This window comes from Aulonocara stuartgranti, assembly GCF_965226115.1.
Source record: "Aulonocara stuartgranti genome assembly, chromosome: 3".
Lineage (NCBI taxonomy): Eukaryota > Metazoa > Chordata > Actinopteri > Cichliformes > Cichlidae > Aulonocara > Aulonocara stuartgranti.
In genome coordinates, this window is record NC_138941.1 from 24,141,156 (window position 1) to 24,158,667 (window position 17,512).

At 38.6% G+C, this 17,512-nt stretch overlaps 1 protein-coding gene and 1 long non-coding RNA gene across 5 annotated transcripts in view; one reads left to right on the top strand and one right to left on the bottom strand.

The window, feature by feature from the left end:
* Positions 1–17,512, bottom strand: part of pde5ab (phosphodiesterase 5A, cGMP-specific, b) — a 114,736-nt gene that overhangs the window by 65,948 nt on the left and 31,276 nt on the right. For 2 of the 4 annotated variants that reach the window (XM_082511085.1, XM_082511086.1), the window contains exons 2-3: positions 1,796–2,318; positions 812–985 (exon numbers count right to left, since the gene is read on the bottom strand). In XM_082511085.1, the coding sequence (XP_082367211.1) occupies positions 812–985; positions 1,796–2,318 (697 nt within the window). Of the gene's footprint in view, positions 1–811; positions 986–1,795; positions 2,319–5,550; positions 5,916–17,512 lie in introns of those variants that run through there. The other 2 variants (XM_082511083.1, XM_082511084.1) reach the window with 2 other exon arrangements.
* Positions 7,874–16,451, top strand: LOC309692671. The gene is made up of 4 exons (XR_014272398.1): positions 7,874–8,018; positions 12,992–13,136; positions 13,585–13,711; positions 13,820–16,451. It is a non-coding gene; the product is annotated as an uncharacterized lncRNA (long non-coding RNA).

The window sequence follows — 17,512 nt, forward strand, 5'->3', positions numbered from 1 at the left end:
CTCAAGAAGAAGCATATTAAAGTCTTGGAGGGGCCTAGTCAGTCTCCAGACCTTAATCCCACAGCTGAAGGTTCAAGCTGCCAAACATCAGCCACAAAACAATAATGACAAGGATAGGATCTGCAAAGAAGAATGCCACAAAATCCTCCCTGAGATGTGTGCAAAATTTGTGGCCAACTACAAGACACGTTTGACCTTCGGTTTTGCGACCAAGCACTTTTTTCAAAGGGATCAAATACTTATTTCCTGCATGAAAATGCAAATTATTAACTTTTTTCTGGATTTTTTGGTTATTGTTCTGTCTCTCGCTGTTCAGACAAACCTACCATTGAAATTATAGACTGATCATTTCTTTGTTAGTGGCCAAACTTACAAAATCAGCAGGGGTTTAAATAATTTTCTGACTGTATGTATTTCTTTTTTATTTGTTTGGTTGTTGTCAGCAGCTGTTTTTGCCATGTGGCTATACAGAGTGATATGAAAAAACACAACCAATGTATGTTTTATTACATGACCAAAGCCAACAGGCACTGCAAGCCTCCCAAAAATTAAATCGCTAGTTTGTATTACGTCCATACGTCCACATGTGTGGTAAAAGCTGAAACTCGAGAGGAGCACTTTGACCTACTCACCCTCTTTGGTTCCTCTCATATCCACTGAGCTCTATCAGCAAGAATGATCAAACTAAACTAAAGCATACGTAAGTCTGTTTTTGAACACCCACATACACACGGCAAATCAGCTCATGTAAGATACTTTAACTGATGCTGCTAAAGATCTCTGTTTTTAAAGAAGACTTAAAAGTGCTCACCTCGTAAGCATTCTTGATATTGAGTGGTTGTCCCGTAGAAGCTACGTGTCCCACAATCCCTTTGTTCCACTCCAGTCGGATAGAGTTACTGGAAGATTCTTCCAGTGTGGTTCCTTCTGCCACATCAAACAGCCGGCTGACCAAGAACTTCCTGTTTGAGCTATCCTCACCCACCTGAGACCAAAAACAAAAAGTAGCAACACAACTGAAATAAAACTAATGACTGAAATAGAAGTTATAAGCCAATACTGTACATATGACAAAAACACAAATAATTGTGTTTTTTTTTTTTGCATGTTCCAGTTTTGGTGACTGTTAGCATCTTATATTTAGAGTTTAACTTTTTATTCCAAAAGACTAAATCATAAAAAAATGATATAGAGGAATTTTTAGCATTTACAACATAGCATTTATAGCAAAGTAATATTGCTACACTCTTTTTTTATCACAGTGTTAAGAGAGCATCACAATAACTGTGAAATATGAAATAAACCACAGCCTGCTTTTGTTTTTACCAGATGACCGTGCGCTGTAGTCACTTCCTTTCTTTCCAAGATGAGACAAGAACAACAACTGCGTGCAGAGCTAGAGCCAGAGGGTAATTAACTTAGCTAAGCATGCTAATCACTTCTAGCTTGCAACACAAGTACCTGATACCTGTATTAAAGCTCCATCCAACTCTGAAAAACACTGCTCAGAATCAAATTTTTAAATGTGTAACTACTGCTTTAAGCTTACCGCTAATGATAAACTTATGAAATGAAATAACATTCATGCATACATGTAACTTTTTGTTAGGGAGCACAGTGACAGGCTTAGTGACAGGAGATTTACGTTGTTCTACATAAACTGTTAAATAAAACGAGGGTGGCAATGTAATACGCTTCTTGTAACATACTAGTGAGCATATAAAGAGGCGTATCTTCTTTTTGTGCTCTGCAACAGTTAAATCAGTTACAACTGTAGCTTTCTTTCCTGACGTACCAGAAACAGTGAGTAGCGGTCTGCAGCAATCAGCTCATTGATGTGGAGGAAGATCTTATGGCAGAGCGCTGTCACATCCAGATGACTCGATACATCCTTCACCAGCTCCAGCAGCCTGGCACAGCGGTCACCCTCAAGACCACCACCACCTCCATTCCCACCTCCCCCACCAATACCACCCTCACCCATCACCAAGCCCCTCACAGGGACAATTTCACGGTCAGCGTCACTCAAAAATGTCAGCGAGCCCTCTGAGTCTTTAACCACAATGGGTCTGAGTGGGCGGTCAAACTCTGACGCTGAGATTTTGCGAGTTGGGGTACCAGGGGCCGGGCTGGAGACTGTAGCTGGGGATGGACAGCGGTTGTCCAAGTGGCTGAGGGTAGGTGGGAGGATGGTGGAGGCACAGGAAGGGCCAAGGTCAGTGGTGGGCTGGTGGGCTCGCTGCTGTGAAGGACTTTCTTTGGACACAGATGGCTGAAAGGAATGGATGCGTTCAGCAAACCAGGCATTCACCATCTCCCTGTCAAAATTAAAAAGAAAATGTCCGTCAGAAGTTTTTAGAATATCTCCAAAACATTATGACCACCCACAACTAAAAGGCTGTTGGCACTTGGCATGATACCAAAACAGCTTTAGACCACATAAGCCTTGCCTGCACAAGTACACATATTGACCAGAAGAACTGTCTTACTTACCCACACATATATCTCAAACCTTAATATGCTCCATTGTTAGATCTATTGTTAGGAGGTAATCAGTCTAATTTGCTTCAACTGTGACTAGACATACTGTTTTGGCTCATAGGGTTAGATTACCTGCAGATATACTATATTATATATGAAGCCTTTTTGAGTAAATGCACAAGGCAAATTGATTGACAGGTAGACTGTGAGTAGTGCTGTGTTGCTAATCAAAGCCAAACTCCTGCACAAATTCTTGTCTGCTACTGCATCAAAACAAAAACAGACATTAATCAAGAACAGTTTGCCGAAATTTATTCTGCAATTAGAATAAAAATGGAGAACGATACGAATTCAAATCATTTGTTAGGCATCTCATTACAGGCTGAATTTTAAATTTTTTCCATCATGAAATGAGTTCCATGCCCGTGTAGTGGAAAGAAGAAGAACATTAAAATTTAACCAGATGATCACATTATACACACTTTAATCTAATAAAAATCTCTTCTTTGTACCTAATCAAAGCTCACAAGCTTCAACTTCAAAAGGACTTAGTTGAGATGAGGATCACAGAGCTTCCACACCAAAAGAACAGGATCAGCATCGACTGAACATAAATTACAGAGGTTCCATAAAACCTGTTTACATCAACTAACTGAAATCCAACTCAAATGAATGAAAACAGTGCAAAAATGACCAAAGTTACAAAAGAATTGTTGATTATGTACAAACAAACATGCGTCTTCAGCTGCTCTTCATTCAATGTAATAACTCATGAAAACTATTCCTTCTTATTCCTTCTTGCATTTTAAGTCTGAAGCTGATGCTATCCTTTAGGGAGAATGGAAGTTTTGCTGACCAACATTCATGAGGGCACGTGGGACAGAAAAGAGTCAATAATTTGCTGGAGAAACAAGCTGTTGGTTCTTAAGTCTACTTCTAAGGATGCAATCTAATCCTGACTCAAGAAAGCTGGACAGGGTCTCAATGACTGCTGGGAGATTTATGAAATTCAATTCTATTCTCTGCATTTACGACATCACACATCAACATCAACTCAGTATCAGCAGACACCTCGACATAAAAGTGTCAGGAGTTTACAGATGTTTAAATGCAATGATAAAACACTGAATTCCAAAGTCCTCCATGGCTCTACTTTTGCAAAACCCCATCTGAGCCTATATATCTGAGAAGACTACCCACGCTGACCTGCCAATTATTTCCAAGTACACTAACAAACAGCATACAGTAAGTTATACAACCTGCAATATTTCTTATTATAAAATTAACCACAAACTTTATGCAAAAAAAATAACTAAAAGCAGGCTGTCTCTCACTGTGGCTCAGGACACAAACAGCTGAAATTGTGTTCATAAACAGCCAGACCACCTTCAAAATGAATCTCAAATACTTGAAAGTATTCAGAGTTAGCCTTTAAATTTAATAAGAGAAAGCTTGCAAAAAGATTTAGAAATAAATGTACAAGTGAGAGTGAGAAAGAGATGAAATGTTGAGCAAGCAGAGTGCTCTTTACATGCTTAGAAGATGAAATTATTATATGATATTAAATAACAGTAAACAGTGATAACAATGTAAATTGAATGAATGTAAATGCAGCAGTAGCCAGAATACTTTTATCAAGGCTATGTGTTTATGTGTGTTTGTGTGTGAGATAACCACTGGAAGCCTCTAATGATGACATTTACTGGAACAAATCAAATATGAGTGTGTGTATTAGACAGAGTGTATGCTAGTGTGTAAACAGAAACATTAAATTGAATGTGATTATGGAGAATCTCTCCAATCAGCCAACACATTGTCTAATCAACCCACACACATTTCGAGCATGCACTCCACTTCAGGTCCAGTTTTCAAACGCGCCGAAGGTCATGTGACTCATTCTGTTTCTATGCCTGTCACCAAAGCTCTGTTCACCTGAACAGGAAGGTCAGAACCTTGAGAAGGTGATAAAAAGTGCTGGCTGTGAAATTGTCCGTGGTATCTTGGGCATATCCAAGCAAGTAAAACTTTGTAGGAGACAAAGTGCTCGTTATGTGCAGTTTCTCAGAGGTCCTCTCCTCCTCCATCTCCCATTGAGCTGCCTGACTCCCCACAGGGCTGACCCTAATGTATCCAGGGGATGTGTGGCTGAATCAATACCTCTCTAAGAAATGCCTCTCAACCAGAACTGCAGAATGGCTGATGTGTGCAAACCTCTTGCTCCAAGCCAATCAACTTTTTTGCTTTAGTAATGTGGTCAAAAAACGCAGGAGGGAGAGAAAAAAATGTCCTCTGACAATGGAAAATATTTCAAGATGGACTTGGGATGTTGTGACAGATGAAAAAACACTGAGTGACATTACCTTGGTGGTAGTGAATAAATAGGTCTGAAGGGGTTTGTCACTAAAGCAAACACAGACATAAAGTGCACTGATGAAATTCCCAGGTATGCATGCTGTAAAAAAGTCTTACACAGCCGCTACAGTTCCAGAAAGACTGCTTTGGATTCTGTGTTTGCCGAACAAATTGAAAGGCTAATTTGTTCCAAACCACACTCTCTGAGGTTCAAAAACTGAACGCTACAACACAAATGATGTGCTTTCTTTTATATGGAAGGTAAGTGTAATTATCACTGAACAGCAAACTATGAGAATTAAACAGAATCACTGGCAGCAGTAAAAGTTAATGATTAAAGGGCTCAGTCTAACTCTCAGAGGTGTTGTGACGTGGACGGTGAAACGAAATAAAGTCGTAGACTGAAAGGAGCTCGCCAGCACAGCAGCTCTGTGACATCCAAAACACTGCAGGTAGCGCACCTGAGCAGGCTCACCTCCACTGCACACGATGATTGGTGTCAAGATACGATCAGTGCAGGTTTTACAGTCTTCCTGAATAAACAGCGAGGTAAAGTGACACCTACAATGGAAACAGTCAGAACTAACAAAGGGAATCTGATTGCCTGCGCGGCTGCACATAAAATAGTTTATTTGCAGAGAAAAGCCCTGGAAAGTCACATACACCCGGCTGAACGTACACTGACCTCTCCACTGTTATTTTTTTTCTTATTTTTACCTTGACGCCTTTCTGACAAAGTAGGAATGGGTGAACTCCAAGTGGTCGTCCAGCCACGCTTCCATCCTCTCGTTTTCCAGGGAACAACAGTCCTCCATGGTGGAAAAGTGACAACAGCGTCTCCCCACTGTGAGCTCCGATTACATTTATCCGCGGAAGACCCGGTACCGAATATATGTGGAGGAATAAAGAGGGAGCAAGGCGGGAGAGAAAGAGGGGGATCCGAGAGAGAGCTCCTCGCTAGCCGGTTGGTAGGTCGGTGCGCGCGGATCAGAGCTGTGACTGCGCGCTTCCTAGTTGGTCAAGCGACTCTGAGTGAACTGGAGAGAGAGAACGAGTGAGCGAGGGAGTGAGGAGAGAGGGGGTAGCAATCGAAAAACCCAAGTATGAGAGATGTTATAGTTTAGTTTCGTTTGTTTGTTTGTTTTATGTAGAAACCACATTGTTAGGCTATAGCCTGACAAAGTTATTTCTACTAACTATTGTTGTTGTTATTATTATTATTATTATTATTAGATATAATATTAATAATGCTTAAGGTTATTTTAAATTGGAGGACGGCAAACACGACAACAATTGGTCTATATATATATAAGTCTAATGATAATTTAAGTAAAGAAATAACAAATGTAACCTACTGCTACATGGGTTTGATTTGTATTGTTGAAATATTCTGCTTTGCTTCCAGTCACTGATGTTTGCCATTAGATGTTTATATGTTTGCTTCCATGGGTCAGCCAATCAGACTAACTCTGCATCTAAAATAGCATCGTGTGGCCATTGTTCCACACACTTCTGCGTAGATAAATCGTTGTCTTTTATTAACTAGTTAGCCTATTCTTGCTACTTCCCTAGATTTTTTCAACCTGGGAACACATTACCAAACTAGCCCAACTTTATTCTATCTGTACTGTAACAATGGGCATCAGTAAGGTCCCATATTTGTGGTGTTTTGAAACTGGATGTAGAACACTGTCTGGCTCTAAATATTCAGCTGTGTTTCAATCAAATGGGTAAAGTCTAATCTTGTTTATCCTTCTGTTTGACAGTAATATTTCCAAAATAAACTTCATATTGTATTCAATAAGACGTGTGAGCTTGTGACTGAGATCATAAAGTCATAAGGAATGTGTTTATTGAGGTCATAGATAAGGGAGGCAAAGGGCTATTTTCCCATAAACTTGCATACAACCAGCTTGTTGACACCAGATGTGGCATCCTTCACTGGCTATTAGGTTTTAAGCTTTTTTTTTTGCATTGGCGCCACCTTTCACACTAAGAAAAGTGCACATTTATTAAACATTCTTTGTTTAAGAGAACCCAAGTAATAATTACCAAATGTTAAAACATTTGATGTCAGATCCCTGTCTGTCAGTGTTTACTGTAGACACTGCAGTGTGTGATATGTACATCAGTGCTGTGAATAAAGTACTTGTCTCAAAAGCAAAACTACTATAGGATACTAAAGTTTCAAACTAGGACTGGGCGACCTATCTAATATACTAATTGTAAGACAGGTTTTGCCGCGTACCATGGTTAAAACAGCTTTATGGTAACCATCGAGTTAAAATAGTTAAAATAAAACATTTCTATTAATTCAGATTTTGTTGTATTAAATGTAGAAAAAATACTGAGTGGTCGATTTGAATGAGTATACCAGTGCAATTTCAGGCACAATATGGTTTAAATTACATTTGTTTTTGGAGGTTATTTAAACATATTCTGATATATATTGTATATTGTGTTATAGCCCCAAGTATCCTTTAACAGAAAGAAGCAGTAATGTATGTCAAATATGGCTTGTCATTTGTGGTTCACATTGTAAAAAGATGTGTTTTAATTTTTTTTCTAACTCTAACCAAGTACTTTTTGTGATTCAAACAGAAATATAAACAAACAGCAATAGGAAAATGACACCAAAGCCTAAAAATGGCCCCAAAGCAAACTAGAATTCCTGTCCGCTAGTCAAAAGTCAGATCATGCTCACCACATCTACCACATTATTCTGACTAGATCTCAGTAAGACCATATTCTGAACAAAAAACAACATTTCATTACAGTCAGAGATTTTACAGCTTGCTTCTTTCTGGTAACTCATGCTGAGGAGAAAGAAAGTTGTGCAAAGTCCAAAATTGCCTCAGGTTATGCCAGTTGAATAAAACTGGTTAGCAGTGAGGACTACTAGCAAGTAGTGATGTGTCGGTCGCGAACGAAATGGCTCTTAGAGCCGGGTCTTTGACGTGAACGACGCGAGCCGGCTCCTTATCACGAGCTGTGGGGTTTTTTTCTCTTTCTTTCTCTCACCCTCTCTCTCGCACTTTTTTTCCCCTTCACTCTGCACACAAGCCTTGTGTTTTGCGCTGGGAAGAGGGGGGAGGGGCCGTAGTTACACTGGCAGTAGCACAGGAACAGAGCGGGAGGGAGAGAGAGAGAAAGAGAGCAGGGGACAACAACTTCACATTAGAAAGGTATAGTAATCATCCACAACTATTTTCATTTGCAGATGATAAAGGATTCAGAAAGTTTATTCATGCAGGCCCATATGACAGAGAATATGCATCTTCTTTTTATTTTCATATTTTAATTTATATTTAATTGAGTTGTGGTTTGCAGTGTTTTCTGCTGTTTCACTTTAAATTTGTTTAAAAGGAAAAAGCTGAAAATTTAAATAGTTAAAAGTTGAAATATGAATAGTTGGTTTTTGTATTATATGATTTATTTATTAGATTTTATGTGGAGTGAATAAATAAAAGTATATTTATGGTGGCCCCTAGACAAAGCACGTACAAACACGTACGCACTCCGAAGCACGTACAAACTCCAAAACACGTAAAAACTCAGAAGCACATAAAAACTCAAAACACGTACAAAACACAATGCTCCAGGATGCTAGTGTCAGTGTTGAGCTTTTGTTACCTAGTGGCTACACAAGTACCAACGACCAGATTTGGTGTGTGGTTGTAACAGGTAAATGAACTTTTTTTTAAAAAAATATTTCAATACATATGAGTGCTTGTGTATAAATACACAAACAATACACACATGCTTTCAATTGTGTAATTTAAGTGATCTAGGTAGCTCTGTTTTGGAAGTTCAGTTCATGCTAGAAATGTGTTTTGGAGTTTGTTCGTGTTTTGGAGTTTGTACGTGTTTTGTCTCTAGGGGCCACCGCATATATTTATATATAAACATATATAAATAAAACCACTTTTTTTACATTAGTAATTCCTTTTGTGCATAATTTTATATTATTGTTAATAATAAATTAATTAAAGCAACAAGACAACCTGAAGAGCCAGTTGGGAGCCGAAAGAGCCGGCTCTCTAAAAAGAGCCGGAAATCCCATCACCATTCACCAATGTTCCCTCTAAGCTGCACGCATGCGCAGTTGCGCACTGCGGGCTCGGTCTCTGCGCACAGGAAAAACTGCATTGTGAAAAAAAAAAATCTAACCTGAATTGAAAATAAAACTTTAACAATTCTGTTTTGCAGTGTAGTCAGTAAGTGACTGGCTGCTCCCTGTATGGGATTAGAACGATGCCACCTTATCCTGTAGTCCAGCCGATGATGCGATTCACATTCGTATATAAGCAGTTAATCAGCGTGGTTGACAGGCTATGACAGCGTCCTTATGTGCGACACCGGTGTTTTAGCTAGCAAAGCGTCGTGGCTGATGTGGAGTGAAGCCACGTTAATGACAACGTGTACAACCATTGGAGATGTGAGCAGGACAGACGGAACAATTGACGGAAAAAGTGTGGACTTTATACCAGTTTTTAAATTGTGTTGATAGGCCACGTAAAACCAGAGTTATGATAAAAATATCTGCAATGTTTGTTTTTCCTGAATGCTATGTTTGTTTATATTTACTGTGGTAAGAAACGGTAAAAACTGCATTTTATAAGGAAAACGTTCGAAAACACTCTCCGCCTGTAAGCAAAAACAAAACCAACCCCCCCCCCCCCCCCCCCCACCACCCTTTCCTATTCGTCGAAAAAATTACCATGTTGACCAATCAAAAAATTACATGGCAACGTGGCATTTAGTTGTTTAGGAAAGGGGGAAGTTTTAGGAGTGACGGCGGTGTTTTGAGATGAGAGATTTGCCACGTTTAGCGCAAATCTTGTGTAGTTAGTGTGTAGTGTAGTCAATAGTTTTGTTGTGTGTGTCAGAACAGTGAGGCAACTGCTGAATGTTACAGGTGTTACAGGAGTGATACATCTCCTGTTGTCAGGCCTGAAGGTATCAGGCTGTTGTTCCCCTTTATCTCATAGTGGACAGAAATTATTTTTTGGAGTGACACAAATAATTTGTGTGGCATCAAATTTGATGCAGAACAGCTGATTGTTCTGTAAATAGTAAATAGAAGTATCAATCAAAGCTATTTCCTCTTCTTGTACAATAATCTCACTAGTTGAAGGAAAAAAATGTCCATCCCGGTTTTCCCTCCAAGGCACGAGCGATAAGCAGAGTTCTGTCCTTTCCTTCTAAGATTCCTAATTATTTAAAGTAACACTCAGGTATGCCATTCAGCGTGTTAGTACGAGCTCGGGAGCAGCTTGGGAGAACAAGAAAACAGAGACTGCTTTAGGTTGCCTTCCCAATCGACTCAAAGGTTTATTTAGTACATAACAGCTTATATAGAGGAAAAAAAGGTTCGTGTGTCAGCAAGTTCTCAGTTCAAACCAGTACAGACCAAATAAGGAAACGTCTTCCTGCCTTGTGAGCAAAGAAGTATCCTTTGTGTAGTTTATCAGTTCAGCTACAATTTATGATCATCCCAGCAAAATACACTCCTAGACATAGAATACAGAGTTCTTTCATTAGTGAATTCTGAAACAAACCACCTGGCCTTTAACGAGCCTTTTTCTAAGAGATAAAGAAAAAGGGAGGATGGGAGTAAGGAAGTGGTCTCGTCTCTGTGGTGTTTTCGACCTTGGGGTACCAGCCTGTGAGTCTTACACATCAATTCTTGGGTCAGAGAGAAAGAGAAAAACAACTATTAAATGGGCCTTATTGAGTAACTCTTTTCTGTATAATATCACAATAAAACAATATCCTGTAAATGCTACCATGGTATCAAAATATCACAACACTAGTGTTTAGCTTTTGACTACCTGCCTATATTGCAGGATTCCACTATCTTATGGCTGGACACATCAAGAGCTGCATACATAATGGAGCAGAAGTTACCCTTATTTTACTGCGTCTATTTACTCTATGACTATTTGCTTGTCCATTTAGTAGAAGGATGCATATGCCAGTGAGTAAAGAATCAGTCACACTAGTGTAAAAACAGGATTGCAATCTCGTTGTCGTGAAATTGTCATTAATGCTCTAATTTCCTCCCACTTGACTACTGCAGTTCACTTCACACCAGACTCAGTCAGTCTTCTCTTTCCCATATTCATCTTGTCCAAGATACTGGTGCCAGCTCCTCACAGGCACCCAAAAAAGAGATCATATCCCACCTCTTTTAGTTTTTCCCCACTGGCTGCCAGTGAGGTTCAGAATCAATTTCAAGATCTTCCTGTTTGCCCCTTCATGGTTTGGTTCCAGGTTCCAGGTTTAAATTCATAGGAGAGTCAAATCTGTTCCCTCCACTGAGTCTATCCATAAAACTTATTTTTACTGACTGGCATTTAAGTCTGTCTGTTTGTCTCTCCTGTGCATTTGATTGTATATGTTTAGCACACAAAAATAATCTCTATTTATTTCTTATTTCTTTGTTTTTTATACGTTGTGTACGTTGTGAATTTGCAGTCAGTGGTTGTTTTTTTCCCTGCTTTTTGCAAATGGTTGCAAGTAGTTGTGGCATCCAATTGGTCATCTGGGTTGAGGGTTTCTCCACATAACTGCCATCCAACTTTGTTATCGTGAAAGGACTGCCAACTGCCAGGACACTGCAATGTTTAAAAACACAGGTGTATCATTATCACACCCACTGGTGATGATGTACATATTAAAAGAAAAGTATTGATGTATTTTACTCTATATATTCACTTTTACATAGTTTTGGGGGTTTTTTGTACACTGTTATCTTAGTTATCTATTTTTTCTATTTATAATTTTTTTCTTATATATTTTTAATTAACCTTTTCTTGCTGCACCTTCACAAAGCTGCTATAAGAAGTGAATTTCCCCAGTGTATGATTAAATGCAAATTATTTCCAAATCTAAGTCAATGCATCTGAGTCTGCACCAGAGAGTACCATTTATCTGTGACGTGTCCCTTTGCAAAAGAGGACTCTACTTAATTGGGTTTGCTATGATTATATAAAAGCAAGTCTGCTAAGTGTTTTTATTATGTTGCTGTTAATTACACAACTATGTCACTATTTTTAGAGGAGTAACTCTTTTTTTTTTTTTTTGCCAATTTTTCATAGTTAAATATCATTTAATTGCAATGCAATCACCAACTTGAATTACAAACTGATGGTAGACTGATCTTTATTCTTGTTATCTGACACACCAAAGTTACTTTGAAGGCAGCAACTAACTGAGAGTGGTCACAGGCCTGGTCTCTGTCTTCAAAGTAACCATCTCAAAGGTCATGCTCGTATTAATTTTGCTTCCACTGTGGTTTCCAAGTAGTTTTCCCTTGTGTGACTGCAGCATTGGTTCATTTGATCAGAGTACAAACAGATGTCCACACAAAGGCTTCCACTCACCTTGCAGCATATCTTAGCATATTATTGGAGAAAATATTTAACTATTTGTTTAACCTTTTGAGTTTTAAGTTATCATCAGTGATAACCCCAAACCTATCTCAGAACCTTTCACCCTGACTGCCAACGCTTGGAAGATGATTCTAAAAAAATATTTCAAAAACTACAGATGGTGACTTTAGACCTCAGCTTGTTAAACGACTGAAAACTTATACAGTACACTGATAGTGTGAAATTACAAGACACTTCACAACTATAAGCTACAGACAGATTCTTAAGTCACAGATGTTGAAATATGTCATGTAAAGATCCAATGGAACAATCAGCATTTATAACAAGTTACAGTAAATACACATGCATGAGTGTAATATAATCCTAATGCATAAAAAGCTGAGAAACAAGCAACAAAGAGTTTTTATACTAAATTATAATGAATTATATCAATGCATTTTTTTCTAAGGAAGAAACAGTCACCAAGATTTTCAGTATTTTGTTTAAAAGTGATCATTTCTATCAGTTAAAACTGGTGTGAATGAAGGAAAATACAGAAATTCCTCAAGGTTCGCCTCAAAGTATGCATTGTTTATCTGCCCTGATCTTTCTTAACCTGTGCATTGTAATAAAACTACTAATTCAAAGTTAAACTACACACAATCAACTCTCCCAGTAATTAGCTTTTCAATTATTATAGCAAATCACATGCCTGAAGGAGCTCCAGATTTTATTGATAAAATCTAGTGTGTCTGCTCTTTGGTCTCTCGTGTCCCTCCCAGCTGGACACTTGCACCCCATTGGTGGTGTCATCTTACCAGCAGATGGTGGTTGTTCATCTACGGGGGATCCATCCCAACCCCCTTTCAACCTCCCACCAACCGCACAGCACACACACCCAACCAATCAGAGACAATATAACCTCTGGTCAGTCAAATGTTTCTTTTTTCTTATTTATATCTCTATTCAGTATTTAATAATAAATAAATCAATTTGACTGCATTTGAGCCAACAGTATGTCTCTGAACACTCAGACTTGGATGCTTCTGTCCTTTATCACTAGTGTCCCAGTGCCACTGGCAGCCATGCACGCCCAAGTCATTACACTGCCTGTGCTGTGTTTTCAGATGATGTGCTATGCTTTGGCTCATGAGCTGTTCCATGCCTTCCCCATACTTTTTTCTTACCGTTATTCTGGTAGATGTTGATCTTGGTTTCATCTGTCCAATGAATGTTTTCCCAGAGCTGTGCTGGCTCCTTTTGATGTTTTTTTTTTTTTAGGTCAATCTAGCCTTTGTATTCTTGAGGTTTGTGAGTGATTTTGGGCTTAGAGTGAATGCTTTGTATTACTTCAATTTTCTTCTCTTTATGGTAGACTTGGGTCTCCTGGAGTGTTGCTCACTTGGCTGGCTGTTGGTAAGGGATTTCTCTTCACCATGGAAATGATTCTGCGATCATCCAGCACAATTGTCTTCTGTGTAAGTCCAGGTCATTTTGTGTTGGTGAGTTCAACAGTGCTTTCTTTCTTTCTCAGGATGCACCAAACTGGAGATTTTGCCACTCCTACTATTGTAGCAGTTTCTCAGATGGTTTTTTTTCTGTTTTTGCAGTTTAAGGATGGCTTGATTCACCTGCATGAAGAGCTCCTTTGACCGTATGTTGTCTGTTCAAAGCAAAATCTTTCTAATGCAAACACCACATATCAAATCAACTCCAGCCTTTTATCTGTTTAATGGATAATAACATGGCAAAGGAACTGCCCACACCTGACCATGAAATAGCCTTTGAGTCACTTGTTGAATTATTTTTTCCCCTGTAAAAAGACGGTGGCACATATTAAAGAGCTGAAACTCCTAAATCCTTCATCCAATTTGAATGTGGATACCCTCAAATAAAAGCTGAGAGTCTACACATTATTCCCATGCCCATTTTATAACTATAATTGGAATATGTTTCAGTAAACTGGTAAAAAAAAAAAAAAAATCTTGTGTCAGTGTCCAAATATATCTGGACCTATCTGTATGTGTGTGAACATTAAAGTGGAATGTTTGTGGAAGAGGAAGCCACCTCACCCCCACCCGACTCCTCTTTCTCTTTGTCTATCCCCTCAGGTCAGATCAGAACTGACATAATTGAAAGGCTGCCTGAGTGTGTGTGTGCCGTGTGTGTGTGTGTGTGTGCCATGTGTGTGTGTGTGTGCAGTGTAGAGAGAGTGTCCAAATTTGGGAGGCATTGTAGATGCACATTTGAATGCTAGAATAAAAAATAAATTTTATTTTCACAATCATTGTTAAGTGTATCCCTGTAATGTAGTTTCATGGATAGAAAAGCTGCTAAAACGGTCGTGGCTCAAAGAATCGGCAGTTCGTCTTGTAACCGGAAGGTTGCCGGTTCGAGCCCCGGCTCGGACAGTCTTGGTCGTTGTGTCCTTGGGCATTACACTTCACCTACCGCCTACTGGTGTTGGCCAGAGCGCGATATGGCAGCTTTGCCTCTGTCAGTCTGCCCCAGGACAGCTGTGGCTACAACAGTAGCTGCCTCCACCAGTGTGTGAATGTGAGAGTGAATGAATAGTGGGATTGTAAAGCGCTTTGAGGGCCCCGAAAAGCGCTATATAAATGCAATCCATTATTATTATTAAAACATAACATCACAAGTAGGGCTGCTCGATTATGGCAAAAATGATAATCACGATTATTTTCACTGAAATTGAGATCACGATTAATTGACGATATTTATTTAACCCTTTAAGATCTACCATAGAACCAAGTCCGCCAGAGCTTATAATATTTTTTTTACATGCTGTAGTGCCATTTGTGGGAGCATTTCAAGTTGCTATACATCAATACAACTGTTATAGCCCATATTTTAAAAATGTGTATGTATTAAGTCCATAGTAACTACATTAATTGCAAAAAAGTGCAATAAACTACAAAAAAATTGAAAATCGTTTTTGTTTTTTTTACATATATTTCTACTTGGAGAAATTTAAGAGGCTTATCCCTCAAAACTTTAAATACAAAAAAGTTGCAAAAAATAGTTTACAACAACAGGAAATTTATTTTGAGTGTCTTCATAGTTTTATTTTTGGAGATACAGCAATTTTTATATACACTGCAGGAAAAACAAAAAAACAATCCTATGATGCAAATTTGCAAAGAATGTGCATGTGCATCAAAATAAACTATTTCCAGCAGTGCAATTCGAGTTCTAAGGCCTACAAGTAAAAAACTACATTTTCCGCGAAAATGATGTCACTTGCGATAGTTCGCGTTGACGTCTTTTTCAATGTGGGAAGTGTTAAGAACAGCTGATCGGATCGGCAAAGCGTGTTTCTGGAATATTATGTTTTTGTTCCTGCAAGCGCTTTTTATGCAATTTTTGCAAAGCTATATGTGGAAGGAAACCGTGACCTAGGACAAGCTGATGGCATAAGATGTAAGTACAACTCCTCTGGTTTCATATGGAAAAAAATTTATTGTGCTAGCTTAGCGGTTCAGGTTCTACAGGGATTTAAAAATAGTTATACAAAACGAGCATGCTGCTCTGACCGGCTTTAAAGGGTTAACAATAACAATGTATTGAATAATGACTTTAAAAAATAATATAAAATAGTGTGCAAATACTGATAACAGTGCAAATGTTTGCAATAAAAGAAATAAATGAAAAATGTAAACTTTGCAGTGTTGCTCTATGGTGCAGCTACGACACCATAGCAAAGTTTACACACTGTGTCTACTTGATCCACGTCTGACTCCGCGAACCCATAATGTTTCCACACCACTGAAGTTTTGTTTTTTTTTTACCTCTCTTTTCAACCAACGGCAGTCCACTCCTCTCCAAATAACTTCTGCTTAGCTTTCCGAGCTTCCCTCGGGTCCTCTTAATTGTTGTGACGCGTGTTCGAAATGCAGAGCAGTGCGCTTGATTTGCCACACGGAGCAGCGCGAGAGTAAAGCATGAGGGAGGGGCTAATAATCGGCTCAGTCATTTTTAATGATCGTTGAAAGCCCAGATCGTAATCGTGATTAAAATTCGATTAATTGAGCAGCCCTAATCACAAGGCACTAAAGATTTAGTCATGCAAGCTTTCTGAATGAAAACCAGAATATTTGGAATAAGTTACATAAAATAACTGTTTAGTAGAGTTTTCGTTACAGCAGAACAATCACAGAATTTTCATCCATTCACGTTTTTTGTTATTCATTTTGAAAAATAATAGTTAGGTCCCTAATTAGTTGGCTGAAGGCAGTTTTGTTAGTTCTACCTCTATAAACTGGATTTTAAATCAAACAATCAAGATGTGACTGAAGTGCAGACTTTCAGCTTTAGTTCAGCTTTAGTTCGGCTTTAGTTCAAGGGGTTTAACAAAAGTATTATATTAATTGTTTAGCAACACATTTTTTAGAGACTCAAAAGTTACTGGAATGACTGAAAAGCAGTTTCAGTCAGTTGCTTTCTTTTTCCTCGACTGCTCAGTTGCTGTTTGTTTGTGGGTGCTCTGTTAGGTTGTAATCATTTATCTGACTAAAGAATATGCTGTTTCGTTGCCTTTAGAAATCTTTAGGTTACTTTCTTACTCTCCTTTTTCTTTCATGACAAATGAAGCAGACATACAGTAACATCTGAAGTTAATGTTAATATGTTTTTATAGCTTTTCACTGAGAGTTAAGTGCATGTGAGAGAGGCTGTTACTAGGCTGAAAAAAAAAAAAACAGAAAAGCAAATAAACCTATCAGAGAGATAACAAACACTTTAAGAGTGGTCAGACCAACAATCTGGTATATTCTTAGAAAGATTTAATGAACTGGCAGACTCACCAACACCAAGAGGTCTGAATGACCATACAGGACAAATAAAGCGTGTGATGACAGAATCATTGCCATGGTTAAGAAAAATAATCCACTGTTTACAAGAACAGGAAGGCCATATTAGATTAATATAACGTCTCAAATAACGTTCAAAGAGCCTGCAGCATTCTGAAAAAATAAATAACTCATACCAGAATGATGTATAGCCGCCAGTGGAACTACGTCACTAATGTTTATTAATGTGAGAGCTGGCAGAAGAAGCAGGATTAACTGTGGAGTCTGTAGAGCTTTACCAGTGGCTGCAAAACTGATCACACAGTGCTTCATAGTGCAAGTGAATAACGATCTAAAGCAAGAAAGTTTGTAAAGGATCTCTAAAGGCAAAGAAATAGGACATTCTTCTTCAACCATAAACAATCAGCAACTGAGCAATCAGTTGAAAAGAAATGCAAGCAGAACACTTGATTTGATTTGCCTAAATCTAGTGTCTGC